The following is a 14,301-nucleotide window of genomic DNA, read 5'->3' on the forward strand; positions in this document are numbered from 1 at the left end:
TCCTGTGAATAGTTGCAATACATAAGGGTAAACAACCTTTTGCAAGATTACTATTTTCAAATGATATAAAGATTCTTGACTGTGACAATAATATCACAAGTTTAATAATGTCACGGTAGCATTTTCAACGACTTTCGTGTCAAATGTTTGAAATATTATCTTATGTTATGTCTATACTTAAATGAGTACCCTACAGATTCGCACTCATGGTGGAAGAAGAAGAAACTCTACGTAAGCTACTGTGTTTCTGATTTTCGTAGCCACCTGGACGAAATGAAACACTAGAACCTCCCAGAATATTTCCAGCCAGCAATTACGCAATTCTAGTGCCCCATGTTTTCGCTATGGTCAGGTCAACGTGCGAATTGTCAAACGATGTGGTGTGGAGGGCAGCGTTTTCAAGTAGTGCTCACTGGGCCAGTAATGGGAGAAACAAGCTAGTATTCAGAGGGTTATTTTATACCCCTAACGCAAGAGCTGTCACTATATATATATATATATATATATATATATATATATATATATATATATATATATATACTATAGGGTAGGCAAATGACCGTGGGAGTGGCAGCCCCCATCACAAGACGTCAACACTTGTCACGGGTTATCCGTCCCGTGACACCCGTTACGCTAAAAAAAAAAAAGAATTCCCTTGGGAACAGCTTACCAGCCACTGTTGATAATTTAGGTGCCATCAGAAGCTAAGGAGTGGGAGGGGTAGCTAATGACCATTCTCCCACATGCGTTAGGGGCACGAAAATAACCCTCCGAGTACTTGCTTGTTTGTCCTATAACTGGCCATTGAGCTCCACAATTTGAATATGGCGCTCCACGTCACCGTTTGGCAATTCACACTTTGACCAGCCTTTACCTGGCGATGCTGGATGACACTAAAAATGCATAATTGCTGGCTGAAAATTATATATATATATATATATATATATATATATATATATATATATATATATATATGTATATATATATTATTATTATTATTATTATTATTATTATTATTATTATCATTATTATTATCGTCGCTGTCTCCTGCGTTAGCGAGGTAGCGCAAGGAAACAGACGAAAGAATGGCTCAACCCACCCACATACATATGTATATTCATACACGTCCACACACGCTCTTATACATACCTATACATATCAACGTATACAAATATAAACATACACAGACATATACATATATACACGTGTACATAATTCATACTTGCTGCCTTATTCATTCTCGTCGCCACCCCGCCACATATGAAATGACACCCCCTCCCGCCGCATGTGTGCGAGGTAGCGCTAGGAAAAGACATGTATAATGTCATGTATAATGCACCGAAACCACAGCTCTCTTTCCACATCCAGGGCCCATAAAACTTTCCTTGGTTTACCTCAGACGCTTCACATGCCCTGGTTCAATCCACTGAAAGCACGTCGACCCCGGTAGACCACATCGTTCCAATCCACTCTATTCCTTGCACGCTTTTCACCCTCCTGCATATATATATATATATATATATATATATATATATATATATATATATATATATATATACATATATATATATATATATATATATATATATATATATATATATATATATATATAAAGGTATTAAGAATATATGGTGTGGGAGGCAAGTTGTTAGAAGCAGTGAAAAGTTTTTATCGAGGATGTAAGGCATGTGTACGTGTAGGAAGAGAGGAAAGTGATTGGTTTTCAGTGAATGTAGGTTTGCGGCAGGGTTGTGTGATGTCTCCATGGTTGTTTAATTTGTTTATGGATGGGGTTGTTAGGGAGGTGAATACAAGAGTTTTGGAAAGAGGGGCAAGTATGCAGTCTGTTGTGGATGAGAGAGCTTGGGAAGTGAGTCAGTTGTTCGCTGATGATACAGCACTGGTGGCTGATTCATGTAAGAAACTGCAGAAGCTGGTGACTGAGTTTGGTAAAGTGTGTGAAAGAAGAAAGTTAAGAGTAAATGTGAATAAGAGCAAGGTTATTAGGTACAGTAGGGTTGAGGGTCAAGTCAACTGGGAGGTAAGTTTGAATGGAGAAAAACTGGAGGAAGCAAAGTGTTTTAGATATCTGGGAGTGGATCTGGCAGCGGATGGAACCATGGAAGCAGAAGTGAGTCATAGGGTGGGGGAGGGGGTGAAAGTTCTGGGAGCCTTGAAGAATGTTTGGAAGTTGAGAACATTATCTCGGAAAGCAAAAATGGGTATGTTTGAAGGAATAGTGGTTCCAACAATGTTGTATGGTTGCGAGGCGTGGGCTATGGATAGAGTTGTGCGCAGGAAGGTGGATGTGCTGGAAATGAGATGTTTGAGAACAATTTGTGGTGCGAGGTGGTTTGATCGAGTAAGTAATGTAAAGGTAAGAGAGATGTGTGGAATAAAAAGAGTGTGGATGAGAGAGCAGAAGAGGGTGTTTTGAAATGGTTTGGTCACATGGAGAGAATGAGTGAGGAAAGATTGACCAAGAGGATGTATGTGTCAGAGGTGGAGGGAACGAGAAGTGGGAGACCAAATTGGAGGTGGAAAGATGGAGTGAAAAAGATTTTGAGTGATTGGGGCCTGAACATGCAGGAGGGTGAAAGGCGTGCAAGGAATAGAGTGAATTGGAACGATGTGGTATACCGGGGTCGACGTGCTGTCAATGGATTGAACCAGGGCATGTGAAGTATCTGGGGTAAACCATGGAAAGTTCTGTGGGGCCTGGATGTGGAAAGGGAGCTGTGGTTTTGGTGCATTATCACATGACAGCTAGAGACTGAGTGTGAACGAATGGGGCCTTTGTTGTCTTTTCCTAGCGCTACCTCGCACACATGAGGTGGGAGGGGGTTGTTATTCCATGTGTGGTGAGGTGGCGATGGGAATGAATAAAGGCAGACAGTGTGAATTATGTACATATGTATATATGTATATGTCTGTGTGTGTATTTATATGTGTACATTGAGATGTATAGGTATGTATATTTGCGTGTGTGAACGTGTATGTATATACATGTGCATGTGGGTGGGTTGGGCCATTCTTTCATCTGTTTCCTTGCGCTACCTCGCTAACGCGGGAGACAGCGACAAAGCAAAATAAATAAATGAATAAATAAATATAACATTTCTAGTTTTATGATAATATGAACAGAACTTACAAGAAAGAATTAATACTTTTGATATTCTAGCTAACATATTATGATAACTTATTTAAGAACAAAATGTATAGCTAACTTATGATAGAAATATGAACAGATCTTATAAATAGAATAGGAACAGAACTTGTAATAGCCTCTCTAAAATATGAAGAAAAATTAACAAAACTTATTCTAGCTAACTTATTTATTATGATAAGAAATGAAAAGAACTTAAGATGAAAAATGGACAGAACTGATGATATCCTAGCTAACTTTTTATTGTAATGAAAAATGAACTGAACTTATTAATGAAAAATATATGATATCCTAGCTAACTTATTCATTATAATAAAAAATGAACAACTTATGAATGAAAAATGAACAGAACTTGTGATATACTAGCACTTATGAATAGAAATTGAGCAGAACTTGTGATAGCTTACTAGTTTATGCTAATCATGGTTTTCATTGTACATTTGATAAGAGTTAAATATCCCTGTATCATCAACAACCTCCCTAACCCTATTGGAAGAAGACTCCAATTGTAAAGAAATGTTCTAGATGAGAAAAAATAGCTTGGTAGTATTTTTAGTAAATAGAATTGTATAACTGCACCCTTGACTTATACTTTTACAAATTATATGGGTCAAGGGAAATGATAAATGCAGTGACATATGAATACAGTACTGGTATATGGTTTGTAACTGCTGTATTATATTCACACACCTGTTTGTGAAGTCGTTCTCCTTGACTCTTATTCTGTCGAAAGTAATGGTGAATAATTGAACAAAAGTTGGCAAAAAAAAGATTGAGCATTTAATTTATCAATAGTAGTGGAGGGACCACCGCAGCAGCTCTTGGTAAACTGTAGGAATCAAGGAAAAGTGTAGTGCAAAACGTTAATAACTATGGGGAAGCCAGGGACTCAGAGTGTGGCATGTGGCTGTAGCCAAAGACCCTAAAAGGTCTTTGCTTGTAGCAAGCGAAAAAAGGAATGTCATGTTAGGAGTGGCATTGAAGTAACTGAAGATGATAATGGAAGTTGGCAGACTTGATACCTTTGTACCTAAATTCTCAAAATATTTTGGATGCATGTAGTAAAGAATGCAAAATGTGTTAGTACACAGAGCTAATAGTCATAATTAGTTTTTAAGTCTACATATTATTTGATAGTTGTCCCTTATTTTGTGTGAAGACCAATTCAGGGCTAGTCTTTTCTCATTACAAGTTGTCATTTGTCTTGTTTCCACTTTTTGTATCCTGCATCGAATTACATCTTCAAAGCATTCTCTTTTGTAACGTACTGTCCTTCCTGGTTTCTGACATTCACTAATAATGGCATCTTATATGTAGCTCAAAGTGGTTCAGCAAAAGGCAATCAAATTCATTCATGCCAGATTGTGAACCAATTCTTTTCACTTAACGCAAGTGTATTTGGAATCACACTCTTAAGAATAAAACACATGAACCACCCTCAGATGGCATAACTGTATTCTAGTCAAGACTAAGCCAAGACTTGAAGACTTAGTATGCTGATAAAGTTTATTGAAAAATGTATATTACACTTCATGTGGCTTAAACATCTCAGAAAATTAAAAGGCCTCAGAAAATTGAGTTGAAACTCAACTTAGGTTATCTTGGTGATGAATGTACTTATCTGGTGTTGAATGTAACAGATGTCATATATCATCACATCACATTTTTTGCAGATTTTGCACGTCATGTGTATGTTAATAACAATATTTTTTGCCCTGTTATTAGCTCTTAATGTAGTTCACAGGTGAAATTGCATTTGTATTTATTTTGGTAATTAAACTTTGTGTACATGAGGAGAAGCATTTCATTGCACACACTTGTGTTGATGTTTACAAGTAAACCTACTTGTTTTTTAAGTATTGATAGGTAAGAGGAATATAGATATTTGCAGATAAAATCATTTGTATTTGACTTTAATGGACCTCAACAGAAAATGATGTGTTCTCTCCAGTTGTTTTCTGTACTGTAGCAGCATAATCATCAGCAACAACTCTTGGTGGTATAAAGTCATATATTATTTCAGAACATGCGATGCTGCCTTTAAGGTTTTTATGCCTTTCATCGAATGTACAAAAGTCATTGATGCCCCTTTATGTATTACTAAGAATCTGGTAGTATTATGTTATATCTATGTGTATCATGTGGCGATGGGAATAAATAAAGGCAGACAGTATAAATTATGTACATATGTATATATGTATATGTCTGTGTGTGTATATATATGTGTACATTGAGATGTATAGGTATGTATATTTGCTGTGTGCGGACGTGTATGTATATACATGTGTATGTGGGTGGGTTGGGCCATTCTTTCGTCTGTTTCCTTGCGCTACCTCGCTAATGCGGGAGACAGCAACAAAGCAAAATGAAAATGAATAATCATTCCAAAACATGTAAATGTATAAGAATATTTTTCAAGTTCAATTATGAATTTTAGATTGTTCTCTTATTATAGTTTTATGATTCTTTTAGAAAACATATATATATATATATATATATATATATATATATATATATATATATATATATAAGTCAATTGGGAGGTGAGTTTGAATGGAGAAAAACTGGAGGAAGTGAAGTGTTTTAGATATCTGGGAGTGGATCTGGCAGCGGATGGAACCATGGAAGCGGAAGTGGATCATAGGGTGGGGGAGGGGGCAAAAATTCTGGGAGCCTTGAAGAATGTGTGGAAGTCGAGAACATTATCTCGGAAAGCAAAAATGGGTATGTTTGAAGGAATAGTGGTTCCAACAATGTTGTATGGTTGCGAGGCTTGGGCTATGGATAGAGTTGTGCGCAGGAGGATGGATGTGCTGGAAATGAGATGTTTGAGGACAATGTGTGGTGTGAGGTGGTTTGATCGAGTAAGTAACGTAAGGGTAAGAGAGATGTGTGGAAATAAAAAGAGCGTGGTTGAGAGAGCAGAAGAGGGTGTTTTGAAATGGTTTGGGCACATGGAGAGAATGAGTGAGGAAAGATTGACCAAGAGGATATATGTGTCGGAGGTGGAGGGAACGAGGAGAAGAGGGAGACCAAATTGGAGGTGGAAAGATGGAGTGAAAAAGATTTTGTGTGATTGGGGCCTGAACATGCAGGAGGGTGAAAGGAGGGCAAGGAATAGAGTGAATTGGAGCGATGTGGTATACCGGGGTTGACGTGCTGTCAGTGGATTGAATCGGGGCATGTGAAGCGTCTGGGGTAAACCATGGAAAGCTGTGTAGGTATGTATATTTGCGTGTGTGGACGTATGTATATACATGTGTATGGGGGTGGGTTGGGCCATTTCTGTCGTCTGTTTCCTTGCGCTACCTCGCAAACGCGGGAGACAGCGTCAAAGCAAAAAAAAAAAAAAAAAGAAAAAAAAAATATATATTATCCCTGGGGATAGGGGAGAAAGAATACTTCCCACGTATTCCCTGCGTGTCGTAGAAGGCGACTAAAAGGGAAGGGAGCGGGGGGCTGGAAATCCTCCCCTCTCGTTTTTTTTTTTTTTTTTTTTTCTTTCTTTTTTTTTTTTTTCCATAAGAAGGAACAGAGAAGGGGGCCAGGTGAGGGTATTCCCTCAAAGGCCCAGTCCTCTGTTCTTAACGCTACCTCGCTATTGCGGGAAATGGCGAATAGTATGAAAAAATATATATATATATATATATATATATATATATATATATATATATATATATATATATTTTTTTTTTTTTTTTTTTTTTTTCTTTTTTATACTTTGTCGCTGTCTCCCGCGTTTGCGAGGTAGCGCAAGGAAACAGACGAAAGAAATGGCCCAACCCCCCCCATACACATGTACCTACGTCCACACATGCAAATATACATACCTACACAGCTTTCCATGGTTTACCCCAGACGCTTCACATGCCCTGATTCAATCCACTGACAGCATGTCAACCCCGGTATACCACATCGATCCAATTCACTCTATTCCTTGCCCGCCTTTCACCCTCCTGCTTGTTCAGGCCCCGATCACTCAAAATCTTTTTCACTTCATCTTTCCACCTCCAATTTGGTCTCCCATTTATCCTCGTTCCCTCCACCTCTGACACATATATCCTCTTGGCCAATCTTTCCTCACTCATTCTCTCCATGTTACCAAAACACCCTCTTCTGCTCTCTCAACCACACTCTTTTTATTACTACACATCTCTCTTATTCTTTCATTTCTTACTCAATCAAACCACCTCACACCACTTATTGTCCTCAGACATCTCATTTACAGCACGTCCACCCTCCTCCGCACAACTCTATCTATAGCCCATGCCTCGCAACCATATAACATTGTTGGAACCACTATTCCTTCAAACATACCCATTTTTGCTTTCTGAGATAAATTTCTCGAGTTCCACACATTCTTCAACGCTCCCAGAACTTTCGCCCCCTCCCCCACCCTATGATTCACTTCCACTTCCATGGTTCCATCCACTGCCAAATCCACTCCCAGATATCTAAAACACTTCACTTCCTCCAGTTTTTCTCCCTTCAAACTTACCTCCCAATTGACTTGTCCCTCAACCCTACTGTACCTAATCACCTTGCTCTTATTCACATTTACTCTCAGCTTTCTTCTTTCACACACTTTACCAAACTCAGTCACCATCCTCTGCAGTTTCTCACCTGAATCAGCAACCAGCGCTGTATCATCAGCGAACAACAACTGACTCACTTCCCAAGCTCTCTCATCCACAACAGACTGCATACTTGCATACCTGCATACTTGCCTCAACTAGAGCCAAGAAAATCTTATTGACTTAATACTTGATCGCCGTTTCCTGAGTCAGCAAGGTAGCGCCAGGGAACAGATGAGGAATGGCTCATCCCCTCATGCACACACATATATATATACATAGATACACATACATGCCCATTTACATATATATACATGTACATATCAACATATACACATATACAAGTACATACATATTCATACTTGTTTGCCTTCATCCATTCCCATGCTACATAATCAAGACCCAAAAATTGAATAGTATATCATCTTCCAACAATTTATCCTTGCTACAGAGTTGTCAGACAATTGTTTTATTGTTGAACTACTAGACTGCACACAATCCTTTGGTTCTCTCCAGGCATGCCACAAGAAAGATTGAACTATTTGGCACTCTTGCCACTTAGAAATGAGAATTCTTGGAATTCCTTCAAGTGTTTACCTTAACAAAATTCTCATTGTTTAAACATTTTCTGATTCAATTTCTTATTGATTTTCTATGTGTAGTACATCTTAGAAGTTGTACTGCTGTCCACTCGTATTCCAGAGTTTGCCTCAACTAGGGCCCAGAAAATCTTGTTGACTTAATGCAGCTTCCAAATATCTCTTTGGATATTCATTTTGTATGACTATATGTACTTAACTCATTTACTTTCCACTGGTGATGCAGTTGGTTTTCTAGATCATCAAATGTTTCTATGGTATTGTCACTTCAGGGTGTGTGGGGCTTTTTTAACCCAGGAATTTTAGCACCCTCAAACAACCCAAAAGTTTTAACATCCCTTACCAAGATAGAACTTTAGCTTTCTCTAATAACTAAGGGATTTTGGAATAGCCTATGAAAACCTAATCCAACCAAACTTGATCAAACACAACATAACAAGCATACCTTCCATAACCAAACACAACATAACAAGCATACCTTCCATAACCAAACACAGTATAGAAACCAATCAAACTTAATTCAGCCTAGCCACCCAAACCCCAAAACCTAGCTTGATTGATGTGATTGACTTTGTGGAACTGGTAATATGCTGGATGTAATACATAATGCTTATAACACTTTTTAGCATGAAAATGATGTATCTAAAAAAATTTTAATTCATCCAGCCCAAGCTAACCCAACCCTATCTAACCAGAGATATTTTCATTTATAAACCAGTCTCCCCTTTACAGTGTCTGAAAAATTAAAATCTAAGTTAAGCACACCTAACCCAACCAAAGATAATTTCATATGTAAACAATTCTCCCCACTCTTTCCCAGTGCTGAGATCATAAGGCACTGTAACATCTTTGGATGTTACCCATCTCTGAATATTAGACCACTGCTTTAGTATTGTGAATCAGGGGAACTCCAGATTTCCCAAAAGGGCCATGGAAGATTTATGATTCCTCTTAGTGAGTGTTGTGTGGTGATTCAGCATTCCCATGGGAATTTTGTGAAAGGATACCAGAAACCAGGAAAATCAGAATTTTTCTCATACTGGCCCTTTGTATAGAGGTCTTAGATTTGCTAATTAGAGCATAGGTAGTATTAAAAAAAGCCAGTAGCATGCAAGATTTTATTTTTCAGTTTTTTTTTGCAGATACCTGAAGTAATATCATTGCATTACATTGTACTATTTCAACCTCAAAACCTTTTAATATTGATATAGTTCACAGACTAAAGCTAGGGAAGACTAGGGAGCATTCATAAAAGGGCAACAGAACTTTTAACCGGACAGATGAACTCACTGAAGAAAAGCTGAAGGAATTAAACATATATCTTCTGAAAAGTAAAACCCAGTATTGATCCAAGTGGAGTGTTGGAAATTTAACATAAGTTTCTTATCACCAATTTTGTTGTACTCTGTTGGATTAGGTCAGACTTCATGAGAATGATATTTATTGTTCCTAGGTATAGCTTCAAAGATGAGGCTTATTCATATCTATTTTAGAGTTGATTACACAAGATAAATGTATGAATTTCATCATCATTTCTCAGGTTACAAAGTAACCTGCCGGACCTTAAGTTATGACACCTCAAGTTGTGACAGCTTAAACTTGTGACTTTTTATAAGTAAAGTACATTGTAACTTGTGACATTTAAAAGAAGATAATATTTCTTTTGTATGTTTTTTAAAGGTTTGATTCATTGCAAAGAAGATCATTTTTCTTTTGTATGTATTTTTAAGGTCTAAAAGAAAATCTTCCTTCATGATAAAGTATATCACCATGATTTGGGGTATATTTGTACTTCTTTCTTTCTTTCATACTATTCGCCATTTCCCACATTAGCGAGGTAGCGTTACGAACAGAGGACTGGCCTTTGAGGGAATATCCTCACCTGGCCCCCTTCTCTGTTCCTTCTTATGGAAAAAAAAAAATGAGAGGGGAGGATTTCCAGCCCCCCCCCCGCTCCCTTCCCTTTTAGTCGCCTTCTACGACACGCAGGGAATACGTGGGAAGTATTCTTTCTCCCCTATCCCCAGGGAGGAAAGATAGGGAAATATTTGTACTTATCATGCATATTTTAATTATTCACATAAAAAAACATTTGATACGTGTCCCACTAGCTTGGAAAATATGTTTGTTTTTTAAACTTCCTCTACATTTTGCATCTGTAGTAACTGTAGGCTTTTCAGGATGTTGAGGGAATGTTAGATAGGAGTATAGTAGTAACTGTAGGCTTTTCAGGATGTTGAGGGAATGTTAAGAGATAATCAGGGGAGTATAAGATGTAAGGCTATCACTTTTAAGGTAAGATTAGAGGTGTCCAAAGGTTTGACTGTGGTCCCAAACTCATGGTTATAGCCAAGTCTATGGGTCTCTCTCACTCTATTATGTATTTATTTCTGATGTTAGTCTATTTATATCATCTGCATTACCTGTGATATGGCAACATTTATTAAATAGAATAATAAAAGTGATCTAGATGACCCTAGTGCCCCTTTCTTATTTCTCCAGTATCCTTCATTCCACCCCATCCCACTCCAGCAACACAGAAAGCCTTACACACCATGTTTTGGCATGGCACCTTTGTCTGTGAGTTTTTATCAAGTATCATCTAGATTACATAATGACAGAGTGTAGTTAGCTGAATTGTTTCAGTACGGTATATCAGTATCCTTAAGAGTTGAAATGGGAAAAATTTGGTCAGGAATTTTATCCCCTCCTTATAACACGTTTCAATTGTTCAACTCACAGTGGATTTAAGTTGTGACAAGTGTCGAGGAATGTTTCCCTGTTGTGAGTTAAGGCCTCATCATGAATGAGTTGCTTTATAGAAAAACTTCCAGAGTATTGATTACATCATATTATCATGAGTCATTAAGTGACTCTAATGGAAGTTAAACTTAAATGAATGAGTTGCTATATAGAAAAACTTCCAGAGTATTGATTACATCATATTATCATGAGTTATTAAGTGACTCTAATGGAAGTTAAACTTAAGAAGGTTTTCTTTCATAAAGACTCTAATATGATCACTTGTTTCACCTTTTCATTTCTGGTATCTTTTGTTGTCATTGTAGTTTCATCATTTGGATCACTGAACATTTAGAATTGGGTGGGCCTGATACATCTAGATTCCTAGATTTTGTAGATGAGTTATAAGTGAAGAAAAGCACTCCTGCTATAGGTAGATTTATAATAGGGTGTTGATGTTGCTTAGCATTTGTACACTTAATGCATCATGTAGAGATAGTAGATTGATATAGGAGTTTACTTTTGATTTATAGTTTTCCTTAAGTATTTCTATTGTAAAGTTTGTCATGCTTTTATTGCAGAAAGTGTCATGGGTTATGGCCCAGAAACAAATGCAGACATGGGTACACCATCTGCAATTTACCTGTTGGCATTTTATAGTGCCTTAGGTGGATTCCTGTTTGGCTATGACACAGGTGTTGTATCAGGTGCTATGATTCTTGTTAGGTAAGTATTATTTTGATGTATTCGCTCTTAAGAATGATGGTGAATGTCTCTCTTAAGAATGATGATGAATGTCAACTGAAAAACTGTTTGAAAGTTGTTACACACGAGAGAGAGTGAGAAAGTACTTGCGACGAGACTTTGCTGAAAGGTATGGCTAATATTTAGTGCTGACTACAGATAAATCAAGTTATGAAAAATGAGTCTTTTATTATATGTTGTCTAGTGTCATATGCGAGATGAAGATATTGTATGTAAATGGATTGGATGTCAGCAGCCAATGTGTGGTTGAGATGAAAAAAAAAAAGTAACCCAGACCAAAGGAGTGATACCTGAAATCCTCTCACCTGTTAATGTACAGCCACCACTAATCTTCTTGTAAAACTTCCCTGATTTGTGCAGCTTGCCAACTACTACCTGAGAGAGAGAGAGAGAGAGTAGGGTACCTTATTGTTTTTGCCCAGGTATGGTAAAGTTTCTCATTTAAGGGAATAATAACTCATAATGGTGTGCTGATATTATAAGTTTGCCCTAAAAGTGTGAAATATCTTTTATCACTGTTTAGTGTGGAATGTTCAAAACTGGATTTTAAAGGATCTGCTGTAGAATATCCTTAACTGTAGCTGGCTTATTACAGTTAGGGCATGAGTATAAGCAGTCTTCATGCATGATTATCATCAGAACTAGGCAGCATTTTCTATAGACATTTGATGATACAAAGCATGTTGGAGAGTTCTTGTTTATGTGATACCAAGTGTGTTAATTGAAATCAACTAGGGACGGAAAGAAACCATGATATGGTATAATTAGCACAAGCTCAGCTGATGCCATCAAATTTTAAATTATGATAGTTGAGTGGGTGGTGGCTTGTACAGAGCATCAGATTGGAAAAGAATAATGTGGTTTCAAAAGCAGTTTAGGATGTGTGGATCAGGTGTGTGTTTTGAAGAATATGTTTGAGAAATACTCACAGAAACAGAAAGATTTTTATTTGGCATTTACGGATTTGGAGAAAGCATACGATAAGGTTGGTATAGATGCTGAGTGGAAAATGTTACAAATATATATTGTGGGAGGAAAGCTAGTAGATTTGGTGTGGAGCTTTTATTAAGAGTGTAAAGCATATGTGTGAGTAGGTAGAGAGGAGGGTGAGTGGTTCCAGATGAAAGTGGGTTTCCAACAGGTATGTATAATGTCACCATAGCTATTCAGTCTGTTTGTGGATGAGATGGTGCAAGGGTTTTGGCATAAAGGGAAGGTCTTCAGTCTGGCAGTGGGCAAGGTGCTTAGGAGGTGAGGTAGTTCTTGTTTGCTGATGTCACAGTGCTGGTGGCAGATTCGAGTTCGAAACTGTGGAAATTTGTTTTTGAGTTTTGGAGAGTGTGTGAAAGAGAAAGTTGAGAGAAAATGTGAATAAAAGCAAGATTATTAGGTTTAGTAGAGGAGAGAGGCAGATTGGTTTGGGTGTGAGTTTGACAGAAGACTAGGAGGAAGTGAAGTGTTTTAGATAACCAAGAGTGGACATGGCAGCATGTGGAACTGTTGGAGCTGAAGTATGTTACTGGATGGATGAGTGGGAGGCCTTTGGTACATTGAGGGCTATGTGGAAAGAAAAGTCACTATCTAGGAATATTTCCAAAGAAACAACATCTTCAGTATTCTTGCAATAGATGCCAGCTACTTGACCTCCCCACAGTTTTATACAGATTGTAAATTGTAGTACCTCTGTATACGTATAACTATAATGCTGTACTTGAGTACCAAATAGGAGTATACATGAAATAAGAGTACAATATCCAGTATAAAGAAACAAATCCTTCCAAAACCTCCCCACTCTTGGCAGCTAGTCCACCTCTGTGAATTTTGGTGCGAATTTTGGAATATATTTAAATGCATTTATGGTATTTGCCTTAGACATGTGATTCAGTATGAAATGAGAGCACAGTAAGAATAAACTCAAGGCATTCACTTAGCACAGGTCCATGCCTTTGCATAACTAATGATATATTTAATGTGATTTTTCTGTTGATTATGAATGTTGATTTATCATTCCAGAATGGCAATTCTTTTTATTCTTTTTTATTTTTGAAAACTCTAGGATGGAATTTCTTGATCTTGCCCTGCATTTAAGAGTTAAGAATCATAACAAGTACCTGATCATGAAAGGTAGGAGTCATCTGTATCCATTTTTGATTCCTTTGACCTCTTGTTCATTTGTAAAGGTAAGCCACTAGAAATTTTGGTCCAAAAGTGATAATTGCAAGAAGCAGATTTTTTGCTTATCAGTGAGCAAATAGAGGTTGCCAAAACCTGATTGAAGATTCTATCTCTAACAGGGAGCAGTTTCATCTGAATGCAATATGGCATGAGGTGATTGTGTCCATTACCATTGCTGCAGCCTGGTTCTCAGCTCTAGTTGCTGGGCCTGCTACAGGTAGTTAGTTAGTAGGAAATTTTTTTATTTTAACAGAAACATGTTCTATCATATTTTACTGAT

At 37.5% G+C, this 14,301-nt stretch overlaps 1 protein-coding gene across 4 annotated transcripts in view; it reads left to right on the plus strand.

The window, feature by feature from the left end:
• LOC139765216 (proton myo-inositol cotransporter-like) overlaps positions 1–14,301 on the plus strand; it is a 64,267-nt gene that overhangs the window by 3,081 nt on the left and 46,885 nt on the right. For 2 of the 4 annotated variants that reach the window (XM_071692527.1, XM_071692530.1), the window contains exons 1-3: positions 194–231; positions 11,663–11,807; positions 14,141–14,238. In XM_071692527.1, the coding sequence (XP_071548628.1) occupies positions 207–231; positions 11,663–11,807; positions 14,141–14,238 (268 nt within the window). In that variant the 5' untranslated portion in view covers positions 194–206. Of the gene's footprint in view, positions 1–193; positions 232–11,662; positions 11,808–14,140; positions 14,239–14,301 lie in introns of those variants that run through there. The other 2 variants (XM_071692528.1, XM_071692529.1) reach the window with 1 other exon arrangement.

The sequence above is a fragment of the Panulirus ornatus genome, chromosome 53 (assembly GCF_036320965.1).
Source record: "Panulirus ornatus isolate Po-2019 chromosome 53, ASM3632096v1, whole genome shotgun sequence".
Taxonomy (NCBI): Eukaryota; Metazoa; Arthropoda; class Malacostraca; order Decapoda; family Palinuridae; genus Panulirus; species Panulirus ornatus.